At 42.2% G+C, this 26,024-nt stretch overlaps 1 protein-coding gene across 3 annotated transcripts in view; it reads left to right on the top strand.

Annotated features, from left to right (window-relative positions):
* Nucleotides 1-22,811, top strand: part of LOC130273236 (cryptochrome DASH) — a 79,015-nt gene extending 56,204 nt beyond the window's left edge. For 2 of the 3 annotated variants that reach the window (XM_056519678.1, XM_056519677.1), the window contains exons 7-14: nucleotides 924-997; nucleotides 1,096-1,185; nucleotides 3,861-3,940; nucleotides 8,287-8,346; nucleotides 8,442-8,599; nucleotides 17,936-18,055; nucleotides 21,219-21,395; nucleotides 22,209-22,811. In XM_056519678.1, the coding sequence (XP_056375653.1) occupies nucleotides 924-997; nucleotides 1,096-1,185; nucleotides 3,861-3,940; nucleotides 8,287-8,346; nucleotides 8,442-8,599; nucleotides 17,936-18,055; nucleotides 21,219-21,395; nucleotides 22,209-22,316 (867 nt within the window). In that variant the 3' untranslated portion in view covers nucleotides 22,317-22,811. The remainder of the gene's footprint in view (nucleotides 1-923; nucleotides 998-1,095; nucleotides 1,186-3,860; nucleotides 3,941-8,286; nucleotides 8,347-8,441; nucleotides 8,600-17,935; nucleotides 18,056-21,218; nucleotides 21,396-22,208) is intronic. The other variant, XM_056519679.1, reaches the window with a different exon arrangement.
* The last annotated feature ends 3,213 nt before the right edge of the window (nucleotides 22,812-26,024 follow it).

Genomic DNA, 26,024 nt, shown 5'->3' with positions numbered 1-26,024 from the left:
AGTGAAGAGGCTGCAGGTGTACTGGGATTTGTACACCAATGAGGCTGCATAGCACCTTTAAAAACAAACAAAAAATAAAAAAAAATTGTAAGAGTCACATTTGGACGCAACTTATGTTGATCTCTAAAATTCACTAGCAAATTGCAATCTGTGACCAAAAAAAACACTTCAGTGCAGCACAAAAATATTTTAAATTTTAAAGATCTGTTGAAGGAGACATATTTCTTGAATATATGACAAAAAGGTTACCTCCTTATGTAAGCAATGTAACATGCCTGTTCTTTCACTTATTTTGTGTATTATGTAATACACCTGCACATCTGATGGTAAAAGAAAAACACTTCTCAGGGTGAAACTGTAGAACTTTTCTCTTGTAGTTAAAATATGGCTTCTGACCCCTATTTCAGTCTGCTTTTGGCTACTGGAAATGGTCGAGAAGCCAAACACAGCCAAAATGGCTGCCCTATGCAATTTGCGATATGTCTATTGACATTAATAGCATATGGAGCTATGCTGTTCAGGTTACTCCAGGCCTTACTCAAGCAGAATAGTATGACAATGTGGGTACAAATGCTGGTAAACATTAAAGTTACTGCGGCACTCCCACGAGCACCGCAGGCCTTTCAAACCAGTGATCTTTGAATTAGGGATCGACCGATTATCGGTATGGCCGATATTATCGGCCGATAATCACGATTTTGGGCCTTATCGGTATCGGCAATTACCTTGCCGATAATGCCCCCCGCACCGCCCGCACCACGACCGCAAATGTACAGCAACTCACTGCCAAATTGGACCCAAATGCAGTTGTGTAACTTAAACCACACCTTTCATTATAAAAATGACTAATTTGCCAGTTTGTTTCCAAGCAGTAGAGCAGACCATTGGAATGGTTATTCTATTGACCATTATTATTTCTTTAGAATCTTGTTGCCTCTTATAAAGATACTCGTAATGGACTCATAGGAGTGGATTATTCAACCAAGTTTGCCCCGTGGTAAGTTTCAACCCAGCAACATATGTTGTACCCACTTAAGAGTTAAAAGGCCAAAAAGGTGCATCATTTCTTTATCATTAAATGTTGTTATATTTCAGGCTTGCACTGGGCTGTATCTCTCCCAGATATATATTTGAGCAGATCCATAAATATGAGAAAGAAAGAACTGCAAATCAGAGTACATACTGGTAAGAAGTATATGGCAGGTTTTTCCTTTTTGTTAACATTTCCTGTTGCAGATCTAATAATTTGTGGATATATTAGAGACCGATTGACCCAGATTTATCAAACTGTGTGAGAGAAAAAGTGGGGTGATTTTCCGACAGCCACCAATCACAGCTTAGCTTTCACTTTACCTCAGCTCTTTAGCTGAGCTGTGATTGGCTGCTATGGAAAAATCTCTCCACTTTTCCCTCACACAGTTTGTTAACTCTGGGTCATTGTGTAGATGTTATGCTAAGTAAATACAAAGCTCATTTACAGATGATGTCATAGAGATACCAAAATAAAACGTCAATATGAAGTAAATTAGAAAAAAAATATATATACTTGCATAGCCACAGACCCTGCAGCTCCCGTTTGACTCTGGTCTCCCGATTTTTCTCTCTTCATCCTGCTTCTGAGATGAGCAGGTCCTGCACCGAGCATTTGTTTCAGAAGCAGGAGGGAGAGGCAAATCTTGGGACTGGACAGTGCTGAATGGGAACTGTGGGTGACTGGGGCTAGGTAATTATACACTTTTTTTTTTTTTCAATTTCTTCCCCACCCCAGCACCATATTAATATTTGTAACAGTGGATAACCCATGTTCTCAAACTGATGTACAGGGTTGCCAAGCAATGAAAACTGTCTCTCTTGTGCCACCTTTTGGTATCTAACCTTGTATGTTCTTTCCAGCTAATAAAAAAGCCTTAAAACATGAGGATATAAGCCAAACTAGTTTTCTTCTGTCTGCAGGAGAGCTTAGTTGTGTACTTTTTTCCTGTGCTTTTAAGGCTCTGTACTTTCGACTGGATGTTGGAAACATGCGTTACAAAAAGTAGCCGCCCAGCGCTGCATCAAAGCCATCTAATCTAGCCAACTAGTACACTTCCTTGGATGGTTGTGGGCAAGAACCCCGAAACTGCTGTCTACAAATAAGTGCCTGGTTTGGCTGATAGCCCTAGTCATGTGTAAAGGTCTCGGCCGCATTGCAACCTGGGAAAAATCTGAGACAACAGTAATTTTGTATGCTGTTTAAAAATAAATATTGGGGTGAAAATCACATAAGAATTGTGAAAAAACCGTCACACACAGGTACAGACACTATATTGTAAGCAACAATTACTTTACAGCCCCTAGTCAAATATAAAAATCCTGGAATACCCCTTAACCTGTTAAGAACCAAGGGCATACCTGTACATACTGGGTCCTTTCCCTTTCTATAACGTGGAGCCACGGTGTGAAATCGCGGTGTCCCGAATGGCTGTAGGACACGAGGAGGGTCCCCTTACCTGCCTCCTGGTGTCCGATCGCCGAATGACTTGAGCATCCAGGCATGAGCAGTCAAGCATCAGAATCATCGATCAATGATTTCCTATGAGAAACTATTGATCAATGTAAAAGATCAGTGTGTGCAGTGTTATAGCCCCCTATGGGAGCTATAACATTGCAAAAAAAAGTGAAGATAATTTAACCCCTTCCCTTAAAAGTTTGAATCGCCCCCCCTTTTCCCATAAAAAAAAACAAAAAAAAAACTGTGTAAATATAAATAAACATGTGCTATCGCCGCGTGCAGAAATGCCATAATTATGGAAATATATCGTTAATTAAACCGCACGGTCAATGGCGTAGGTGAAAAAAAAAATCCAAAGTCCAAAATAGCGTATTTTTTGTCACTTTTTAGATCATGGAAAAATTTATAACAAAAATGGTACAGAAAAATTCAGAACACTGCACATTAAATGAGCTCTCATGCCGCCTGTGTACTGTGTAGAAACGGAAGCCCCGAAAAGTTACAAAATGGTGTTTTTCAATTTTGTCGCACAATGATTTTTTTTTTTTTCCCGTTTCGCGGTAGATTTTTGGGTAAAATGACTGATGTCATTACAAAGTAGAATTGGTGGTGCAAAAAATAAGCCATCATATGGATTTATAGGTGCAAAATTGAAAGAATTTATTTAGGAAAGGAGGAAAAAACGAAAAGTGGAAAAACCCCGGGTCCTTAAGGGGTTAATGACATATACATGCGTGTGTTTATATAATGTGAGCTTTGCACGTGTATACGTTTAGCCTTTGTGTATGTCTCCCACAAAATGTATTTAAGGATTAACTATATCCAGCATTGTAAGGGATCTTTAAAATGTAACTCTAAGGGTATGTTCACACGTGCAGATGTTTCTGCTGTAGACTTTGATATCCTTTGAAGTCAATGGGTATCAAAATATGCTGCGGAAAATCTGCAAAAAAATACACACCTGTGAATGTACCGTAAGGGCTCGTTCACACCAGCAGATTTTTTCAAACTCGCAGAGGATCTCCCGCTGCAAGTTTGAAAAGGGGCGGGGTCTCAGTGCACTGCCCTCAGCTGATTTTCGCCAGCGGAGCCTCCGCTGTTGAAAATTCGCTGCAGGCGCTATTGAGGTCAATAGGGTCTGCAGCAGATTTTCAATAGTAGAGATTCCACTAGCGAAAATTTTGCTGAGGGTAGCGCACGGAGACCCCGCCCCTTTTTAAACTCTCAACGGGAGATCTGCGTTCGCATTTGTACCATTTTGCTGAGAAAACTTTTGTTGAGACATACAAGTGTGCATCTAATCTTAGATCAAATGTACAGTTTTACTCTAGAATTTAGTAACCCATCTGGTTTCATTTCTCTTTTTTAGGGTAATTTTTGAGCTTTTATGGAGAGATTACTTCCGGTTTGTGGCTCTGAAGTATGGAAGGAGGATATTCTTTTTGAGCGGTATGATGGACTGATAAATACTGTTTGCTGTATGTTGTAGTAAAAACATAGCATAATGAATAAGCAGATAACTTCTCCCTTTTGTGTGCTGTAATGGGGTGGTCCAAAACCATCATACAAAACTTTAGTGAGTGCCGCACGTTTGTGCGTTAGGAACATTTTGTTCAGAACGCTGTGTGCATGCCCCCTCCCATAGACTTGCATTGAGGGGGCGTGGTGTGATGTCACGAGGGGGGTGTGGCCGCCCCCACAGCGGGCACACAACATTCGGAAATAAAAGTTCCGAACGCTGGCCTGTGAAGTACTCCTTTTAAGGCTGAGCACCACCCTGTTAAACGCTTCACTGCCATAATATCTAGTCCAGCGCTGCCTGCTATTTCACTAACTGAAAGGAGTGAGCTAAAGGACTGTCCTGCTGGGAGTTGTAGTGCCGAACTAAACATCTATTTTCTCCACCTATTGGATATCAATGTATTTCAGTTTGTTGAAATTATACATGTGAATACCAGTGTTTTGCTTTTAATCCCAATCCAACAGGACCCAAAGGAGCTGACAGTGGAAAAGCAGTGGTATTCTGAATTTTTGGTGTATGTTCTTCTTGACACACACTGTTTGAAGTCTTGTGAAAATGCAATGAATTTAAGCATTTGACAGGCTTACCTGTACGCCCTTGTCCCGCTCCCCTTCTGTGACATGGGCTCAGGAGCTGACCCTGCCTCATAGCGGGGGGGGGGGGGGGGGTGTCCCGACAGCTATAAGCCGCCGGGACCCGTGGCTAATACCGGACGGATATCCCGATCCTGGTGATGCCCGGTGTTAACCCCTTAGACACCGTGATCAAAGTTGATCAGTGTGTGTAAAAAAAAAAAAAAAAAAAAAAAAAAAAAAAAAGAGCTGAGCTTAGACAACGGTGGGAGGGTCCTTACCTGCCTTTTTGCCATCTTATCGGTACTCTGCTGCTCCCAGCCAGCCATGCAGGCTGGAGCAGCAGAGCACTGATAACACAGATCAATGCTATGCTATAGCATAGCATTGAACCATGTATGCAATCAGAGGATTGCAAGTAATAGTCGCCTATGGACTAAAAAATGGTGTATGTGTGTGTATAGAGATAGAGATATATATATGTCTCTATCTATCTATATATCTCTATCAGGGATGTGGAAATCCTATCGCCCGACGCCTGGGACATGTAGTTCCGGGCGCCGGGCAGGTGAATTTTTTCATAGATTTAGCCCTGTATCGGGCAAGCAGGGCTGGACGGACTTACCCCTTTTTTTTTTTTTAATGCGGTGTGAGGTGCAGGAGCGGATGCAGACTTGCATGGCAAGTCTACACCTCACACCGGCACTCGGGGTGTATGAAGCGGGCTTCTGACTCGAGTGGTGACAGCGGTGTCTAAAGAAATATTTTAACCATCCCTGGTGGTCTAGCTGGGTGGATCTCCCCCCTGCGGCGCGATCACTGGGGGCGATTCCCTGTGGAGGTAGCAGGCTCAACCAAATGAACACAAATCAATGGAGTTCAATAGAACTGCATAGATCTGTATAAGGAATATAAATGATTCCTCCTAAAAAAGTGTATTTAAAAAAAAAAAAAGCTAATAAAAAGCTTAATATGGAAGGGGTTAAAGGGGTTATCCAGGAAAAAACTTTTTTTATATATATCAACTGGCTCCAGAAAGTTAAACAGATTTGTAAATTACTTCTATTAAAAAATCTTAATCCTTCCAATAGTTATTAGCTGCTGAAGTTGAGTTGTTCTTTTCTGTCTAAGTGCTCTCTGATGACACGTATCTCGGGAACCGCCCAGTTTAGAAGAGAGTACTTGGACAGAAAAGAACAACCTTAACTTCAGAAGCTCATAAGTACTGAAAGGATTAAGATTTTTTTGATAGAAGTAATTTACAAATCTGTTTAACAATCTGGAGCCAGTTGATATATAAAAAAAGTTTTTTCCTGGATAACCCCTTTAATGTGTGTTTCTAAAAGTTCATATCACTCCCCTTTTCCATATAAAAATATGTAAACATAATAAAAATAAACAAACATATTTGGTATTGGCGCGTGCATAATTGTTCGAACTATTAAAAAATAACATTTCAAATCCCGTACAGTAAATGGCGTTAAAGTAAAAAAAAAAAAAAATCAGAATTTTGTTTTTTTATGTTTATAACATCATATCCCAGAAAAAATGAAGTAAAAGTGTTCAAAAAGTCCGATTACTACCAAAATGGTATCGATACAAACAGCATATTAAGGCCCAAAAAATTTGCCCCCATACAGCCCAGTATACAGAAAAATAAAAATATTATAGGGGTCAGGGATAGATAGATAGATAGATATATATATATATATATTCAAAAACAATGCAGCACTACTTCACCATTAGATGCCCGGTGCCAGCGCCCTGACTCGATCAAAGTCCATGTAATAGAAAACAATGGCGCAGCACTCCAAAATTGCTAAAAAGTGTAAAAAAATTTTTTTTATTCCTTCATGTCAAAATTCAAAGCGACGTTTCAGCTCCCCACTGGAGCTTTTTTCAAGCTTGAAAAAAGCTCCAGTGGGGAGCTGAAACGTCGCTTTGAATTTTGACATGAAGGAATAAAAAAAAATTTTTTACACTTTTTTGCAATTTTGGAGTGCTGCGCCATTGTTTTATATATATATATATATATATATATATATATATATATATATATATATATATATATATATATATATAAATTTTTTATTTTTTTATTAAAAAGTTTGAAAAAAAAATTATTATTATAACATGACGGAAACTAAATAAGTATCAAAATAGTATGTACCGTAAGTTTGACCACAAGGTGAATGGCGGAAAAAAGAAAACCCCAAATTAGCATTTTTTCTATTTCACCTTACAAATAAATGTTTTTGTTTCAGAGCATAAGTTATGGAAAAATGAAAGGTGTCATTACAAAGTATACTTGGCCCCGCAAAAAACAAGCCTCATGAGTCTGTAGATGGAAAAATAAGAGTTATGGCTATTATTGGATGAGGAGGAAAAAACGAAAGTGCAGAAACTAATAAAGACCTTATTTACATACTATTACTATTTTGGTTGAATTATTTTATTTGCCAGGACAAGTGGATTTTCTTGAGGGACAAGTAGATTGTGTTCCGCTTTAGTCCCTTGGACAAGTAGTTTTTATTTTTTATTTCCACACCCGTGTGTGTGTGTTAGTAAATGAGAATTAACCCCTTTCCTAATAAAAGTTTGAATCAACCCATTTTCCCATAAATAAAAAAATAAAAAAATAAAATTGTAAACAAAACAATTTTTATTTAAACCACACAGTTCATTGTATTTACGTAAAAAAAATACCAAAGTCTAAAACTTTTTTAATTTTTTGTATATTTTTTTGTATGACACTTTGTAAACACAAAATTTACAAAATGGCATGTTTTTTTTTTCAATTTTGCCCAACAAATTTTGTGGTGAGATGATTGATGGCATTACAAAGTAAAATTGGTGGTGCAAGAAAACAAGCCCTCCTATAGGTCTGTAGGTGGAAAATTGAAAGTGTTATGATTTTTAGAAGGTGAGGATAGAAAAAATGATAGTACAAAAATGAAAAAACCCGTGGTTTAAGGGGTTAAGCATTTTTCATATTTTTTTGGCACATCCATTTTTTCCTGGTCCTATAGAAAAGCCAACGGGAAGACCAGAAAAAATTTTCACTGAACCCAAATATTCCCTGTTCACTGTGTTTTTGAAGTTAAAGGGGTACTCCGCCCCTGGCATCTCATCCCCTATCCAAAGGATAGGGGATAAGATGTCAGATCGCCGGGGTCCCGCTGCTGGGGACCCCGGGGATCGCTGCTGCAGCACCCCGCTGTCATTACTGCGCAGAGCGAGATCGCTCTGCACGTGATGACGGGCGATACAGGGGCCGGAGCAGCGTGACGTCATGGCTCCGCCCCTCATGACATCACGGCCCGTCCCCTTAATGCAAGTCTATGGCAGGGGGCGTAACGACCGCCACGCCCCCTTCCCATAGACTTGTATTGACGGGGGCGGACCGTGACGTCACGAGGGGTGGAGCCGTGACGTAACGATGCTCCTGTATTGCCCGTCATTACGTGCAGAGCGATCTCGCTCTGCGCAGTAATGATAGCGGGGTGCTGCAGCAGCGATCCCCGGGGTCCCCAGCAGCGGGACCCCGGCAATCTGACATCTTATCCCCTATCTTTTGGATAGGGGATAAGATGTCTAGGGGCGGAGTACCCCTTTAACAGAAAGCCTAGAGAAATGCCATGATATGTAAATCCAGCCTTATAGTTCTTTCACCATAACTACTGACATCTGAATTAATGTAGGTCTTCAAGATAAAGAAGTTCCTTGGAAGAAGGATCTAAAACAGTTTGAAGCCTGGAAAGGTCAGTGTTTTGTTTATCATATATAGAATATTTATTACTACGAATATATGAGGAAGAGATATATAACTTACACAGGTTCTTGTTGTGGATTTCAGAGGGTCGTACTGGAGTCCCTTTTGTTGATGCCAATATGCGTGAACTAGCCATGACTGGGTTTATGTCCAATCGTGGCCGCCAGAATGTGGCCAGTTTTCTAACCAAGGATCTTGGACTTGACTGGAGATTAGGTGCAGAATGGTTTGAATATTTGCTGGTAAGATGAATTTGATTCTATTTATCAAAGTTGTGAGGTACAGTGGTCCCTCAACATACGATGGTAATCCGTTCCAAATGGAACATCGTTTGTTGAAACCATCGTATGTTGAGGGATCCGTGCAATGTAAAGTATAGGACAGTGGTCTACAACCTGCAGACCTCCAGATGTTGCAAAACTACAACACCCAGCATGCCCGGACAGCCAACGGCTGTCCGGGCATGCTGGGAGTTGTAGTTTTGCAACATCTGGAGGTCCGCAGGTTGTAGACCACTGGTATAGGAAGTTGTACTCGCCTGTCCCCACCGATCCGGACCGTCACCGCTCATCACCGCTGCCCTGGATGTCTCCGTCCATCACTGTCGCCGCATCCCTGACGCTCCAGCAAGGCCTCTGCTTCACCGGCATCCTCGCTCTCCGTCACCGCTCTCCGTCGCCGCCATAATGGAGAGCGCCGACGATGCAGGGATTCCGAAGAGGACGCGCCGGAGCCCCGAGGACAGGTAAGTGATCATCAGGGGACCACACGGGGCACCGTAAACTGTTATCCGGTGGCAGCTGAAGCAGTCAGCGCCGCCGTTTATGCGATGGCCCCGACATACAAAAGCATCGTATGTTTATGCTGCCTTCAACATGCGATGGCCTCTGAGAGTGATCGTATCTTGAAATGATCGTATGTCGGGGCCATCGTAGGTCGGGGGGTCACTGTATTGAGAAAGGAAATCTGATGTCCAATAAACAGGTGTCATATCGGTGCATTAGATTCAATCTTATTATGTTTGGGTCACATAAGCTCAGAGTGTTAGCTACATATTCGTCAGTTTGGAAATACAATGCATTTCTTAGAGGCTGGGGGGAGGAGATTTAATAAGGCCAGCGTATCCCACACTGGTCCTAATAATAAATCTGCTGTTGAAAAAAGCAGCAGGAATTTACTTACCGGTAAATCTTCAGCTGTGATTTATGCCAGTTAATGGGCTTAAAGAGAACCTGTCACCAAATAAACTTTCCTAAACTAACTACTCCTAACACCCCTGCTGCTATTAAAAAAAAAAAAAAAAAAAGCTGTATCTTTTTATTCTTGCTCACATAGTGCAATCTTCCAGCAGGAGAAAGTGGGCGTTTCCCAGCAGTCATGACATCACTGAAGCCTGCTGGGGGACCACTTCTGCCCCCACATCTTTGCAGCACTGGGATGAATAGAAGACCTCAGTCTCTGTGCAGCTTTCAGTGAGGCTCTGTGCATGTTTCAGTGAGGCTCTGTGCAGCTATCAATCAAGTTCAGTGCAGAGAAACACTTCTTGAGTTTTGACTCCTGCCTGGCCGGGAGGAGACCAAACTCACCGTATTAATTATGGCAGGGAACAGAACAGTGCCACCTAGTGGACGTTTTCTATTGCTTTTAAAATTATCAACATAATTTTTTTTTAAATGTAAGTGAATGGGAAAGTGTCTGCTAATTAAACAAGGAACACTATATTAAAGGGTACCTCTCATCAAAAAAACTTTTGATATATTATAGATTAATGTATGCAGAATAACTTTACAATTGCATGTTATTAAAAAATATGCTTCTTTCTATTTAATTTTCCACTTTGAAGAAATGACCACTAGGGGTCTCCCTACCAGTCCTGGCAGCAAGCATTTCAGACTCATGCTGGAGTCCTAAACACTACGAGCTGCCAGTCTGCTTTGTTCACAAAGGAGAACACTCAGAGCTGCCAGCCTGCTTTGTTCACAGCCTGTTTGGCTGTGAACAAAGCAGGCTGGCAGCTCTGAGTGTTTAGGACTCCAGCATGAGTCAGAAATGCTTGCTGACAGGACTGATCGGGAAAAATACAATAGAAAGAAGCATATTTTTCATTAACATGCTATTGGAAAGTTATTCAACATTCATTAATCTAAAATATATCAAAAGTTTATTTCATGAGAGGTACCCTTTAAAAGTTTTATTTTGTGACGGGTACTCTTTAACTCTTAGCAAATTTGATGAGCTGGTTTGGTCACGCCCCTTTTATGTAATGCCCACTCCACTTTTTCTAAAGAGGCAAGCCCTGTGTTGTGCAAAAATTAGTGACTAACTTGTGCCAGAAACCTGCAGATATATGCAAAAGAATTGTGCCTCCTAAATATGTTTTATATAGAGTCCAAGGAATGATGGCTGAAGATATAGATGGACAAATCTTAAATGGGTGCTGTCATTTGCAAAAAACAGTTTATATATAGTAGATTAACATTATATGTATACTTGTAAATGTATGTGTATTTTTGGTCTTGTCCCTGTAGCTATTGCTTGTGTGTCTTGGCAGGGACAAAATACAAGAAGTGTGGGCAGGACAAGACAGCATTTTTTTCACCCAAAAATATACACATTTTTTAACCAATGTATATTACGAATATACATATGTTGTCATGTCTGTATTCGCCTGTGTTCACACACAGCTATTGGTTGGCTTGTGTGTGAACAGTTTTATTTTCCCTTTTATTTAGTTAATGTCTCTGGCTTTTTCAGCCTCAGCCTCTGTTAGCCAATCGCTCCTAGGGTGTGTCTATTTAAAGGGGTATTCCAGGCAAAACCTTTTTTATATATATCAACTGGCTCTGCAAAGTTAAACAGATTTGTAAATTACTTCTATTTAAAAATCTTAATCCTTCCAATAGTTATTAGCTTCTGAAGTTTTCTATCTAACTGCCCAATGATGATGTCACGTCCCGGGAGCTGTGCATGATGGGAGAATATCCCCATAGGAACTGCACAGCTCCCGGGACGTGAGTCATCAGAGTACAGTTAGACAGAAAACAACAACTCAACTTCAGAAGCTAATAACTATTGGAAGGATTAATGTCAGCCCAGTCTTGTCTCTGGGCTGGTGATTGACTTAATTTCATCCTGACTTCATTTACTGATGGAATTCCTGATGTCTTGTTGCTAACATGCTGGCTATGCTGCTAATGGAGGCTTGGTGAAACACTCTTTGTTTGAGCTTTTAATCTACTATCTGTTTTAGCATGCACTTTGTATTTTCTGGTTTTAGCCATGTTAGGTGGCATGCTCTTAGTGGATTTTAAGATGTGTTTGTTTAGTCTGTTTAAGATTTGTTTATCCTTTCTGCTATGTGTCTGTTCACAAAAACAGATAAGAGAAAACACAGTGTGAAGTTGTGTGTTTTTATATTTCTGTTTTCCTTCTGGGCCAGCATCCTGACCACATGGTGGAGTGTGCCGCTGGCCAGTAGTCTATTTGGATTTATTATCAATGGCTACTCCTATAGTGAAGTGGAGTGTCCAGTGTGAACAGTGTCCTATGTGACATGCCTGTTACCGCTCCATGGGACTCCTTGTCTACTGCAGGTGCTCTGAAGGGATTGCGATTATTCCTGTCTTGTGTTCAGTGTGAACAGTGTTCTGTAAATATATCCTGTGTATCTAGGCATCCCTATTACCTGTCCATGGGGACTTCGTGTCTACTGGAGGTTTTTCATAGGGAATGCGAATATTCCTGATTAGCGATAGATCCCTTTTTCTGGTCCATGGGGACTTTGTGTCTACTGGATGTTCTGGGGGATTATTCTATATTCCTGGCTGTTCCTAAAGTCTTTTGACTTATCCGTTTTCCTGTCTGGTGTTTTGAACTCTATTTGTATTAGTTCTTGATTTCAGAACTTTGGAGTTCTGTACATGACTACTGATCTATAGTGTCCTCTGTTCACGATGACTGAGTCCTCTGTTCGTGTCCGCTGATCTATAGTGTCCCCTGTGCTGCTCACTGATCTGTATCCTCTAAACTTTATCAGTTTAAAGAGTTCTTATTCCTGTTATGTTTCTGGTTTGTGACCGACTATTTATTAGTATGTGTTTTTATTCTTCCCCTGCACTTTAGCTCAGGAGAGACCAGCGCCGATCCACCGTTTAGGGTGGATGGGCAAGTAGGCAGGGAGAGCTGTTTTAGGGTCAGTTTAGAGCTCACTCTCCCTGTCCCCCTGGTCGGTCCCTGACAGTTATTATCTACATTATATAAAAAGTTTTAGCAAATGACCATATGGCCATTTAAATAAGGAATATGGGGGTCTTTTTTTTTATGTGGTGTTGTGGGGGGGGGGGGGGTCCACTTTATTAGCCAAAGCAAAGAGTTATTGCATTCAGCACTTAGTAGTATTAGGCCATGTTTACACAGCGTAAAATGTGCGGAATGTCCGCACGGAAAACACTTGCGGACGTTCCGCACATTTGAATAATCTGGCGAGCGCTAAGACCGCTTGGAAATGCACAGTCTCATAAACGGCAATACATTTCCAAGCAAAATCCATAAAAAGGGTAGACAAGTCTATTCTTTTTGCGGATGCTGGAATCGGGATTTCTGCTGCAGATGTTTCCAGCGTGTAAACAGTGCAGCATAATCCCCCTAAAATCAATGGGACTCTGCTGCAGCGGAATGTCCATGAGGAATATTCCGGCAAAATTCCACACGGACTATCCACTGTGTGAACATACCCTTAAATTTCTCCTGCAAATAATGTGAGTGTGCTGTCAGTCAGACCCCTAGCTAAGAACAGAGAGCCCTGCCTTGGGAATACTCTGATGTTCACATTTTATAAGTGATAAACAAAAAGATACATTTTAAAAATATGTAAGCCTACCAAAAAAGGGGAAGTATAATCCCATCTGGTGTTTCTTCCTGTCACTTCATTTTAGAAACCACAGTTCAAATGGGGAACTAAGTAGTTTCCCACATGAAATGTAGACAACTCCTAGAATAAGGTGTCATGCAAGAAATAAAGTTTGCATGTATCTCTCTTATCCTTAGATGTGCAACAGGTATGCTAAGGCAGTGTTTATTAAAGGACCAGGTTCCAATGGGAAGATTAAAAGATGATTATTGGCCAAACATGCCAATACCGTCTGGTGTAATAGATCAGGCGATGGACAAGTAAGCGCTGATTGATGTTGACCTGCTAAAAATCGTTGGCACTCAGCTGCACAATGCCACCCTGTGCTCAGTATACTGTATAAGATCATTGTTTTAAGACTTCAGCAGTAGCTAAACCATAGCTAAACCATAGCTAAACCATGCCCGTGTCCTGTTTTTGTATCTCTTGTTACTTGAAACATTTTGAACCTAACAGACAGTGAACGTCAGATTGCAGGGAACAAAGACACAGAGTGGCCAAGGCTTTATTTCTGGAATAAGAAGTCATTTTTGATAAATGAAGTGATTTACAAATAAGTTAGAAATCACTTAGACTTGGACCTCTCTGACTTAAAAAAAAATAAATAAATAAATAAATGCTGTTAAACCAGAGGTGTGATTGGTCTGCCTTATGACCGGAAATGCTATTCTATAAACATGTTTATCTTTTGTTTGAATGTTTGTTATAAATATATTGGCCCAGATTTATCAAAGTTTTTGTAGAGCTTATTTTTCCGTATATTTGTTGTAACTCCAATTATTTGCGACTTAGACGTTTTTTCACTTTCCAGTGCACCCTGATTTATCAACTGCGACTGTCGCAGATCTAGGCGCATCTGATTAAAAAGCTCCAGGAATCTACACCAGCTTGAACCTTGCTTATGTTTCTGCTTTACTGACTACCTGATCATGGATCACACTGATTTGCATCCCCACCTTGTCTCCCACCCACCCGCGCCGCACATCTCCCGTCTGTCTGCTACCTGTTGCAAGACTACAACTCCCAGCATGCCCTTACAGCGAGGGCATGCTGGGAGTTGTAGTCTTGCAGCGGGCTGGAGATGTGCGGCGTGGGTGGGTAGGAGACAAGGGGGAGGGGGATGTAAATCAATCCCCATCACTAAGTGAGGGCAGTGGGGATAGAATCAGATGGAGTCCGGGTGGCTGCAGAGTGATGCCAGCCCGGGCTCCATTAACATACCTCGGCACCGTGGGGTCTTTGGAGTCCCTAATGTAATTTCACATTTCCCGCTGGGTCCTGTGATTGACCGGGACTGAGCAGCCAATCACGGGACCCGGTGGGAAATTTGATCGTACAGTAGGGACTAAAACAATGCGGCTCCTTTATATGTTAAAAGGAGCCCGTCTGGCATCACTCTGCAGCCGCCTGGGACTCCTGCAGATGGGCCGGGAGATGTGCAGGAGCCATCCCTCAGCTATGTGGTACACGCTGAGGGATGGCAGGGATGGCTCCTGCACATCTCCCGGCCCAGCCGTGGGAGTCCTGGGTGGCTACAGTGTTATGTCAGCCCGGGCCCCCTTTGCTACGGCGCCGCAGAGTTTACTATCATTTCAATTAAATATGAAATTCCACTGGTTTTCTGATGACCGACGGCATGGGAGCGGAGTGCATTACCACCCGCTTCCCTGGCTTGCACGACTACAACTCCCAGCAGGTCCTTACTGTAAGGGCATGCTGGGAGTTGTAGTTGTGCAGCAGAGGGCAGGTGATGAGCTTGTCACTCGCCCGCACATCTCCCGAACCACATGACTACAACTTCCAGCATATCCTTACTGTAAGGGCATGCTGGGAGTTGTGGTCATGCGGCACAGGAGATTCGCGGCGGGTGACAATAAATGTATTAACCTATTTTTCTCATTTCAGATCCGTGTATCCTGTGGACTACTTCGGATTCAGTGGACTGCGTCGACGATCAGCTTTTTTTTTTTTTTTTTCTTTCTGTTTAATGTTAATAAAATGGTTAACAAGTGCTTTTCGGGGGGTGTTTTATTTGGAATAAAAAAAATGTAAACGTGTTTTTTTTTTTACTTGACAGGCTTAGTAGTTCATTACTAAGCCGGGGCTCAGCATTAGCCCCAAAAACAGCAAGCACTAACCCTCAATTATTACCCCGGTACCCACCGCCACATGGGTGCTGGGAGGAGCCGGTACCAACAGGCCCGGAGCTTCAAAAATGGCGCTCCTGGGCTTAGGTGGTAACAGGCTGGCGTTATTTATGCTTGGAAGGCCCAGTAACAATGGTCCTCGACCACCCTGGTAATGTCAGGCTGTTGCTGCTTGGTTGGTATTTGGCTGCAAATAAAAATAGGGGGAGCCCTAGGCGTTTTTTTTTATTTATTTATTTATTTTATTATATTTAATTATTTATGAAAAAAAAGCATAAGGTTCCCCCTATTTGTATTCTCAGCCAAATACCAACCAAGCAGGAACAGCCTGGTGTTACCAGGGTGGGCGAGGACCATTGTTACTGGCCCTCCCCAGCCTAAATAACGCCAGCCTGTTACCGCCTAGGCAAGGAGTGCCATTTTTCATGCACCAGGCCTGTTGGTACTGGCTCTTTCCCAGCACCCCTGTGGCTGTGGGTACTGGGGTAATAATTGGGGGTTAGCGCTAACTGTTTTTGAGGGTAACACTAAGCCTGGCTTCGTTTTGGTCTCCCTCTATAAGACAGCTTCCACTACTAAGCCTGTATGGTAAATAAAAAATTAAAAAACGTTTAAAAAAAATTTATTCCAAAAAAACTCAACCCAAAAGCCTTCATTAACCATTTTATTGACATTAAACAAAGAAAAACACTGGTCACCGTAGTCCTCCAAATCTAAAGTAATCCACAGGATACTTAAAAAAAAAAAAAGTTAGCGTTAGTACATTTAGGGGAAAAAAGTGGTAAAAAAAAATGTAATAAACACACATAAAATATATATATCTCATTTTTTTTCAAAGCTGCACATTTGTGTTCTGAAGTCCTTTGTTTTTTGCTTATGTGTGCTAAAAAAAAAAATGGTACCGTATATACTCGAGTATAAGCCGAGGCCCCTAATTTCACCCCAAAAACCCAGGAAAAGTTATTGTTTCGACTATAAGCCTAGGGTGGGAAATACATCAACCCCCCCCCCCTGTCATCATCCAGACCCCCGTCATTAACACCCTCATCATCATCACCTGTCATCATCCCCCCCTTCATCATTACACTGTCATCATCCCCCCCTTCATCATTACACTGTCATCATCCCCCCCTTCATCATTACCCTGTCATCATCCCACACCACCCCCTTCATCATCACCGCTTGTCAATGTCTGATTTAACAGTGGTCTTCAACCTGCGGACCTCCAGATGTTCCAAAACTACAACTCCCATCATGCCCGGACAGCCATCGGCTGTCCGGGCATGCTGGGAGTTGTAGTTTGGAAACATCTGGAGGTCCGCAGGTTGAAGACCACTGCCTGGGCCTTCGTCATCAATCCAGGCTCTATACTTCAATCAGGTGGCACAGGACAGGGTTGGAAAGCCAGTAGGCGTGCCATTCTGCAGCACTTCAGGATGATGTTTTATTTACCAGGAACCCATCACTAAAGACACCGGTATGTTTAAGTGTCCTGTCAGCTTTCCGAGAGTGTTTGCAGCTTCTATCATATAAAGGTTTTGACAGATTCCCTTTAATGATATTGCTGGCATTGACACAACTTTGGCCCAACATGAACAATTAACCATAGCTTTTAAAGGGGTACTCCGCCGCTAGACATGTAATCCCCTATCCAAAGGATAGGAGATAGCATATCTGGGGACCCCCGCAATCTCCACCATGGCCCCCCAGTCATCCGGTGCACGGAGCGAACTCCGTTCCGTGTTGGATGACTAGCGATCACAGCCACCACGTCCCCTCCATTCATGTCTATGGGAGGAGGCATGACTGCTGTTCTAGCCATCACGCTCCCTCTCATGGACATGAATGGAGGGGGGCATGGCATGACGTCACGATCGCGGAAGCCCCAGGCTTCCGTGACGGTAACACCACAGCGCCGTCACAGAAATCGCAGGGGTCCCAGCGGCCAGGTCCCCCGTGATCAGACGTGTTATCCCCTATCCTTTGGATAGAGCATAATACGTCTAAGGGCAGACTACCGCTTTAAAGTGCTATACATATTGGTATTATCCAAACAAATCCTATTGAAAGGTTAATTTGGAATTTAAATTTAAACAGTGAGCAAAGTAATTTTTGAGGCCCCAAATCCATGCTCAATACACAGACCAAGTGCAGAACACCCCCACTTGCAAGTAAGGACTTTACTAGAATAAATTCTGTATTATGTCCCTATCAATATTGCTCACAAGGATGTTCAGGTTTGCCCCCTCTACTGCATGCAAATGTATTTGGAATGTGGAGACCTGTGCTGTGCTCCTTCTGGTGATACAAAAACATTAACAAAAATATTAATTTAACTTAAACTTAAATTAACTTAACTTTCTCCTGAGTTTTTTTTTTTCCCTCTAAATATCAAAGTTGCATGTGGACGCTAAGGAGTAAATTTATATATTGTTTGGAAAACCTTTGCTTCAGATTTACTAGGAGCTACATATTTAAGTGACTGCAGAATGTTTAAATTCTCTATGGTTTCTGTGTTTTAGGTGGACTATGATGTTTGCAGCAATTATGGGAACTGGTTGTACAGTGCAGGAATTGGGAATGACCCGAGAGAAAACAGAAAGTTTAACATGGTTAAACAGGGACTGGATTATGACGGCAATGTATGTCTCAAAGTACATCAAATATTTCTTGTTGGCTATTTTTCTATGCTCAATTTTGTTGAAATGAAAGCGTACCGTATTTTTCGCCCTATAGGACACACCGGCGTATAAGACGCACCCAATTTATAGGTGCAAAATCTAAAAAAATAAAGATTTTGAACCCAATAGTGGTCTTCAACCTGCGGACCGCCAGATGTTGCAAAACTACAACTCCCAGCATGCCCGGACAGCCGTTGGCTGTCCGGGCATGCTGGGAGTTGTAGTTTTGCAACATCTGGAGGTCCGCAGATTGAAGACCACTGCATAGGAGGTAATACTCACGTGTCCCCGCCGCTCCGGACCCGTCACCGCTGCCCTGGATGTCGCTCCATCGCTGTCGCCGTGTCCCCGTCGCTCCGGAACGTCTCTGCTGACGGCTGGGTATCCTCGCTCTCCGTCGCCGTCATCACGTAGTTACGCACGCCGACGCACGTACGCGACGACGTGATGACGAGGAAGGAGAGCGCTGGCCATACAGGGGATCCCTGAACGGAGAAGACACCAAGGAGGCAGGTAAGGTCCCTCCCGGTGTCCTGTAAGCACTAACTCGGCTATTCAGTCGGGCTGTTCGGGACCGCCGCGGTGAAATCACGGCGGTCCCGAACAGCCCGACTGATCAGCCGGGTTAGTGTCACTTTCCCTTCAGATGCGGCGGTCAGCTTTGATCACCGCGTCTGAAGGGTTAATACAGGGCATCACCGCGATCGGTGATGTCCTGTATTAGCCGCGGGTCCCGGCCGTTGATGGCCGCAGGGACCGCCGCGATAGGGGTGTATTCGCCGTATAAGACGCACCGACTTTTTCCCCCCCAGTTTTGGGGAAGAAAAAGTGCATCTTATACGGCGAAAAATACGGTACTTGTCAATCAAAAACAAAACCTTTTCACATGTCTTAAAGACAATACTAATCCCTATGATATGTCCGGCTTTTTTTGTGCATATTTGTTGCAAATTTTAGCAACTAGCACAAAAATTGTGACTTATTCTCTTCCGCACCCCTTGCAATATTTTATCAAAATTACTTAGGATAAGGTAAAATTTGAAATTTAAAGAAGTATCCTGAACAAAAAGTATTATCGATAAATTGTAGATCACAGGGGGTCTGACCGCTGGGACCCTCGCAAATCTCCCAGAACAGAATCTCCCAGAATCTCTCCCAGAACAGAGTGTCAGCCCCTCCATATATATCTCTCTATGTGCCATTTTAATACATTTTGTAACAGGTACATATGACTTACGCCCAGCAAAACAGTGTGAAAAATCACTTTTATATATATAAAAAAAAAACAAAAAAACTATGATGAATAAGCCACCCTCCCCCACACACACACACACACACACATGTCTGAGACAAGGATAGCCCCATAGACTTACATTAAGTCGTCCTGGTCACATGACACAGAACTAGAATAAAGTTCTCCCTTTTCCCAACTTGTTCTTGTGATTGGTCAGACCCTGAGTGATCAAAACATTTCATATGTCTTTTTATGACTGTGCCCATTTAGATGTAGCCACCGCCTACATATACTACATACACTGTACAGCTACAGACCTTTTACTGTAAATAACTAAACACCGGGATGGAGAATCTGTTATATTTGTCATGTCTTAACAGAAGTAAACTGAAACGTTCCTGTAACACAGTAGAATAGTGCCGCCTAGTGCAAAAAATGCTAAGTGTTCGTTTTGTCTTTTACAGTGCTGTCCTTTAAAGGGTACCTCTCATCAAATAAACTTTTGATATATTTTAGATTAATAAATGTTGAATAACTTTCCAATAGCATGTTAATGAAAAATATGCTTCTTTCTATTGTATTTTTCCCGATCAGTCCTGTCAGCAAGCATTTCTGACTCATGCTGGAGTCCTAAACACTCAGAGCTGCCAGCCTGCTTTGTTCACAGCCAAAAAGGCTGTGAACAAAGCAGGCTGGCAGCTCTGAGTGTTCTCCTTTGTGAACAAAGCAGACTGGCAGCTCGTAGTGTTTAGGACTCCAGCATGAGTCTGAAATGCTTGCTGCCAGGACTGGTAGGGAGACCCCTAGTGGTCATTTCTTCAAAGTGGAAAATGAAATAGAAAGAAGCATATTTTTTAATAATATGCAATTGTAAAGTTATTCTGCATACATTAATCTATAATATATCAAAAGTTTTTTGATGAGAGGTACCCTTTAAAAACAATTTTAGCATTTGCATTATATATTTGGTCCTATTAGTCAGCTGCTGTATGCAGAGATGGCGGCTTTCCTTGTGCCTGCAGAACTGATATGTTGGGTTAGTTTCCGGGCGTAATGTTTAACCATCTCTGTTCTGTCTGGCAGACCTGGGGCCCATCAGCAGTTGCATAGTGCCAGAGGGAGCCCTCTACTGTCAAGCACTTTATATTCCACCACTGCTATTAACAGCATCAAAGGATTATGCAACCATTCTCCTGTTGTGCAATCTTCATGCCATAAGTGTACGTCACAGAGCCTCTTGGCAGGACAACCCATGATATATACATGTACATCATGGTACGCAAAGGGGTTAAAGGGAATCTGTAATCAGTGTCACCTGCACTAACCTGTTGGTACAGGCTAGTTGTGCGGGTGACACTGATGATGATGATAGTCACCTATCCCCAATCCATTGATCCGTTTGCTTGCTGTCTTCCTTATTCCCGTGGCAGGCTTGGTTCACGGACGGAGCTCCAGGAGTGCAGTCACTGCTGCTTCTTCTTAAAGCCTTCTCACAGCCAGGACAAGTAAAAAAGCAGCAGCAGTGACATCCGCCTGCCCACTCCCGTGCACCAAGTTTGCAGCCAAAATAAGGAAGAAAGTGGGTGAATGGGAGCACTGCTCAGGGACAGGTAAGTATTGTTATCATCAGTGTCTCCTGCACTATTAGCCTGTACCAACAGATGCGGGTTACACTGATGACCCATTCCCTTTAAAATATGGCATACGTTTTTTTCCACTTTAAAGAGTCAGGGTGATAATGATGATGATAATAATAATAATTCTATCTATCTCCATGTGGACAGTTTCTCATTGTTTGGTCTCAGATTTAAAATAAATTAAATAAGTCAGTTCACCAGTAAATATAGGCTTAATTTTCTTTTCTTGTATTCTTTTCCCTTCTAATAAAAGGGTGAATATATTCGATTATGGGTTCCAGAGCTGCAGGAGATAAAAGGGGGAGATGTTCATACACCCTGGGCACTAAGTAATGCTGCACTTGCACATGCTAATGTTAGTCTTGGAGAAACCTATCCATTTCCAATTGTCATTGCACCAGAATGGAGCAGACACGTGAACCAGAAGCCAGTAAGTATACAGTACTCATAAGGTTAAAATGTGAATATATGCAAATTGTATAGAGGGGGGGGGGTAGTAAGTATTTTGACGTATTATATCCTGTATATATTACTCCGTAGGAAAATCAAAATGCGTCAATATTACAGACATGTGAAACCTTAGCTTACAAGGAACATGTAATGTATACTAACCACCACTGTTCCTACAGTGTCATCTGTTTCAATACAGCTGTGCTGCATCCATATGTTTCATTACTACAGCTGAGTCATGTGATCTCTTCTGGGTCAGCTGACTTCCTGTAAACTACAGGAAGTCATTATCACGTATCAGCTCCCTCCTGGCAGCTCAGACCCCTACCTCCCCTCCCAGCACTATCTGTATACTGCTGCTAGCTCTATGGGATCAGAATATTTAGGAGTGGCTCACCATACACTGTAGTCAGTCCTGTCTTAGCACAAAACTTTTCAAATGCATTGTATCTCTGTATGTACTAAAAATCATGAAAAGAGCAGAATGATGAGATATTCAGAAAGAAAGAAAAAGTAATAAAGATACTGTTACTCAAATGGTTTCTACTATCATCTTTTTCATCTTTCTTGGAAAAATGTTGGCGGTAATGGTTGATCTTGGCTGTGGGTAATACAGTTGTTCATTGTTGTTTTTTGCTGCTTTTCTAACAATCTGGAAAATAATGTTTTATAATTTCTAGGAAAGTTGGGTTGATCAAATTATTTAATGTTGAGAATAACAGTCTTGAATATAATTTTTTTTTTTGGTATTTGTATCTATGCCCCGCAGTTACCATTTGTTTTTTCATAACAGGACAGAGGTGCAGCATCGTCTCGGAGAGGAAAAGGACCATCACACACACCCAAACAGCACAAAAACAGAGGGATAGATTTTTACTTTTCCCGAAATAAAAATTCATGAATTCAGTGGTTGTGGCTGGGACAATACAATGTTTTCTGCAGAGTGCAATGGAATTAGGATATGCTTAAAAAATACACTAAATATAGCGGTCGATAATGGGAATATAAAAGAGAAGTAGTTCTTAAATTACATAACTATGAATAGAAGACACCAGGAAGACTATCTTCAGACCATGAGGAACTTTCATAGTCACGAACATGGCTCCAAAGTTATAAACCATTTTTAAGTTTTTTGTTTTTTTAAAGTTTTTTTTAAAAAAGTTATCTTGGCACCAACTTAATAAATAGTACTTTTCTGTAATACGCATAAGGTTGTATGGAGTGGCAGTGGACATGCTTGACTGCCACTGCATACAAATTGTTGGTGAGGGGTCATATGGGACATGTAACCTCCATCACCTTATACAAAACTTATGTATGTAAGAGCATTCATTTGATGCCTTTACAGTAAGTATTAAAGGGGCACTCCACTGGAAAACGTTTTTTTTTTTTTTTTTTTTTTTTTTTAAATAAACTGATGCCAAAAAGATAAACAGATTTGTAAATTACTTCTATTTAAAATCAATCTTAATCCTATCAGCTGCTGTATGCTCCACATGAAGTTCTTTTCTTTTTGAATGTCCTTTCTGTCTGATCACAGTGCTCTCTGCTGACACCTCTGTACATTTTAGGAACTGTCCAGAGCAGGATAGGTTTGCTATGGGGATTTGATCCTACTCTGGACAGTTCCTAAAATGGACAGACAGCTGCCATCAGAAATTTTGAAGAACTAGAAGAACAGTAAAAAGTGAGTTTGACCCTCATCATTGATTTCAGTGAAGGAATAATTTTTTGACCAAAGAATATGAAGCCTGCCACTATGACAACACTACCTTTCCTAATCTGCCTTAGCAATCTTCCCCTAGCACACTTAACCAAAAAACAACTCAAGGGCAGGGTCACATGTAATGGATGCGCCATTGACTCGACCCATAGTGTGCCTCCAAGCTGTGACCTAAAGCTCCGCCTTGCCAGGCCTGCTCACAGCTGCAATTTTATTGGAACCACTATTGTTTTGATGGGTCTTTTTGATGACTTTTTATTTTTTATGGTATATGAAGTGGCCAAAAATGTGCAATTCTGGACATTCACACACGCAACTATATCAACTAATGTTTAAGTTTTATTTATATAATTTTATTAGAAAAAGGGGATAGGAGGGTGATTCAAACCTATTAGGGAAGGTGCTTCTCACTATTTTTTTTTAGTTCCCATAGGAGACTATTACGTGTGATCTTATGATTGCATACACAGAACAATGCTGTGCCATAGAAGCCTTCCATGGAACAGCATTGATTAGTTTTATTAGTGTTCCATAATTTCCTGCATTTAGACGTCATGATCAACTTTGATTGCAGCGTCTTAAAGATTAATTCCGGACATCGGCCCCATCAGCAATGTCCAGAATTAGCCATGGGCCTTGGTTGCTGATTGCAGCCAGGACCCACCATTTATGAAGCTCACTCAGCTCCTGAGCATGCTTCAAACTGGAAGCAGTTATAGGGCATACATTTGTGTCCTTCAGATGTTATGCAATATAAGCTATATTTTAGTCACCGGTATTGTTTCATATTGTTTGGGTAGGCCCCTTTGTTAATAGTTGCCCCCATTATGTAGACAACTATTAACAGAGGGGCCCACCCAAACTATATTGGGGCAACTATTAACCCCTTAAGGACCCAGGGGAGTATGGGTACGGCCTGGTAGTTAAGGACCCAGGGCATACTTGCATCCCGTGCAAATGCCCAGGGGGGGTCCTGAGACCTGGCGATTCCGGGTCAATCAGGTCTCTGGTGGCCCGGAAAAAAAAGGGTGAATGGGGCTGTCCGAGACAGCCCCATTCACCCTTACACAGCAGGAGTGAGGTGGCACAGGTGCAACCTCACGATCACGTGATTGATCAGTCTGAACGACTCAATCACTGCCCTGCTGGGTGTCGATTGGGGTGGAGATCTCCTACCTTTTACTGGTCCGGCAGGGCTTCCCCTCGGGAGCAGCGGTGTCGGTCCCGGTGGCAAGAGCGCTGGCAGCAGCTGTGATGGTCCCGGCGTTGCAGGAGGTGAGGCCTGTTCACCTCCTGCTGTTGCTTAGCAACAACTCTCAGCATGCACAGATAAAGGGCATGCTGGGAGTTGTAGTTTTACAACAGCTGGAGTTCCAACTAAAACTCCCAGCATGCCCTTTGGTAGTCTGTGCTGGGGGTTGTAGTTATGCAACAGCTGGAGGCACATCTTTTCTATCAAGCTGTTGCATAACTACAACTCCCAGCATGCACAGACTACCAAAGGGTATGCTGGGAGTTGTAGCAGTGTGCCTCCAGCTGTTTCAAAACTACAACTCTTGGCATACCCTTCGACTGTCAGTTTTGCAACAGCTGGAGACATATTTGGTTGTGAAACAGTCTTTGTGTCCTAAATCAGTGTTTCGCATCCAGTGTGCCTCCAGCTGTGTCAAAAATACAACTTCCAGCATGCACTGAGAGACTGTACATGCTGGGAGTTCCAGTTTTGCAACAGCTGGAGGCACACTGGTTTCAAAACACTGAGTTAAGTAACAAACTCTCAGTGTTGCACAACCAATGTGCCTCCAGCTGTTGCATAACTACAACTTCCAGCATGTATGGTCCGTCAGTGCATGCTGGGAGTTGTAGTTTTGCAGCATCTGGAGGTTTGCGCCCTCCTTACAGGGAACATTCACACGGGCGGGTTTACATCGAGTTTTCTGCTGCTAGTTTGAGATGTGGCAAATTTTCCGCTGCAGCTCAAACTCCCAGCGAGAAAATCACTGCAAACCTGACCATGTAAATGTACCCTAAAAACACTACACTACACAAAGTAAAAAGTAAAACACTACATATACATAAAATTTGTAACATAATTTCTTCTAAGAACATACCCCATATGTGGATGTAAAGTGCTCTGCGGGCGCACTACAATGCTCAGAAGAGAAGGAGCGCCATTGGGATTTTGGAGAGAGAATGTGTCCGAAATTGAAGGCCATAGTGCCAGAACAGTGCCCCTCCCCCCACATGTGATCCTACCCGTTTTGGAAACTCCACCCCTCACAGAATTTAATAAGGGGTACAGTGAGCCTATACACCCCACAGGTGTCTGACAGATTTTTGGAACAGGGGTTGGGGAAAATGAAATATAAAATTTTTCATTTGCACAGCCCACTGTTCCAAAGATATGTCAAACGCCAGTGGGGTGTAAATGCTCACTGCACCCCTTATTAAATTCTGTTAACGGTGTCGTTTCCAAAATGGGGTCACGTGGGGGGTCCACTGTACTGGCACCACGGGGGGCTTTGTAAACGCACATGGCCCCCGACTTCTATTCCAGTCAAATTCTCTCTCCAAAAGTTTAATGGCGCTCCTTCTCTTCTGAGCATTGTAGTTCGCCCACAGAGCACTTTACATCCACATATGGGGTATTTCCATACTCAGAAGAAATGGGGTTACAAATTGTGGGAGGCTTTTTCTCCTATTATCCCTTGTGAAAATGAAAAATTTGGAGTAACATCAGCATTTTATTGAAAAATTATTTTCACGTCCAACTTTAGCGGAAATTTGTCAAACACCTCTGAGGTGTTAAGGCTCACTGTGCCCCTTGTTAAGTCCTTTGAGGGGTGTCGTTTTCAAAATAGTATGCCATATGGTTTTTATGTTGTT

Source organism: Hyla sarda, chromosome 5 (genome assembly GCF_029499605.1).
Source record: "Hyla sarda isolate aHylSar1 chromosome 5, aHylSar1.hap1, whole genome shotgun sequence".
NCBI lineage: Eukaryota > Metazoa > Chordata > Amphibia > Anura > Hylidae > Hyla > Hyla sarda.
Note: the sequence above shows the minus strand (reverse complement) of the source record. Positions and strands in the feature narration are given on the sequence as shown.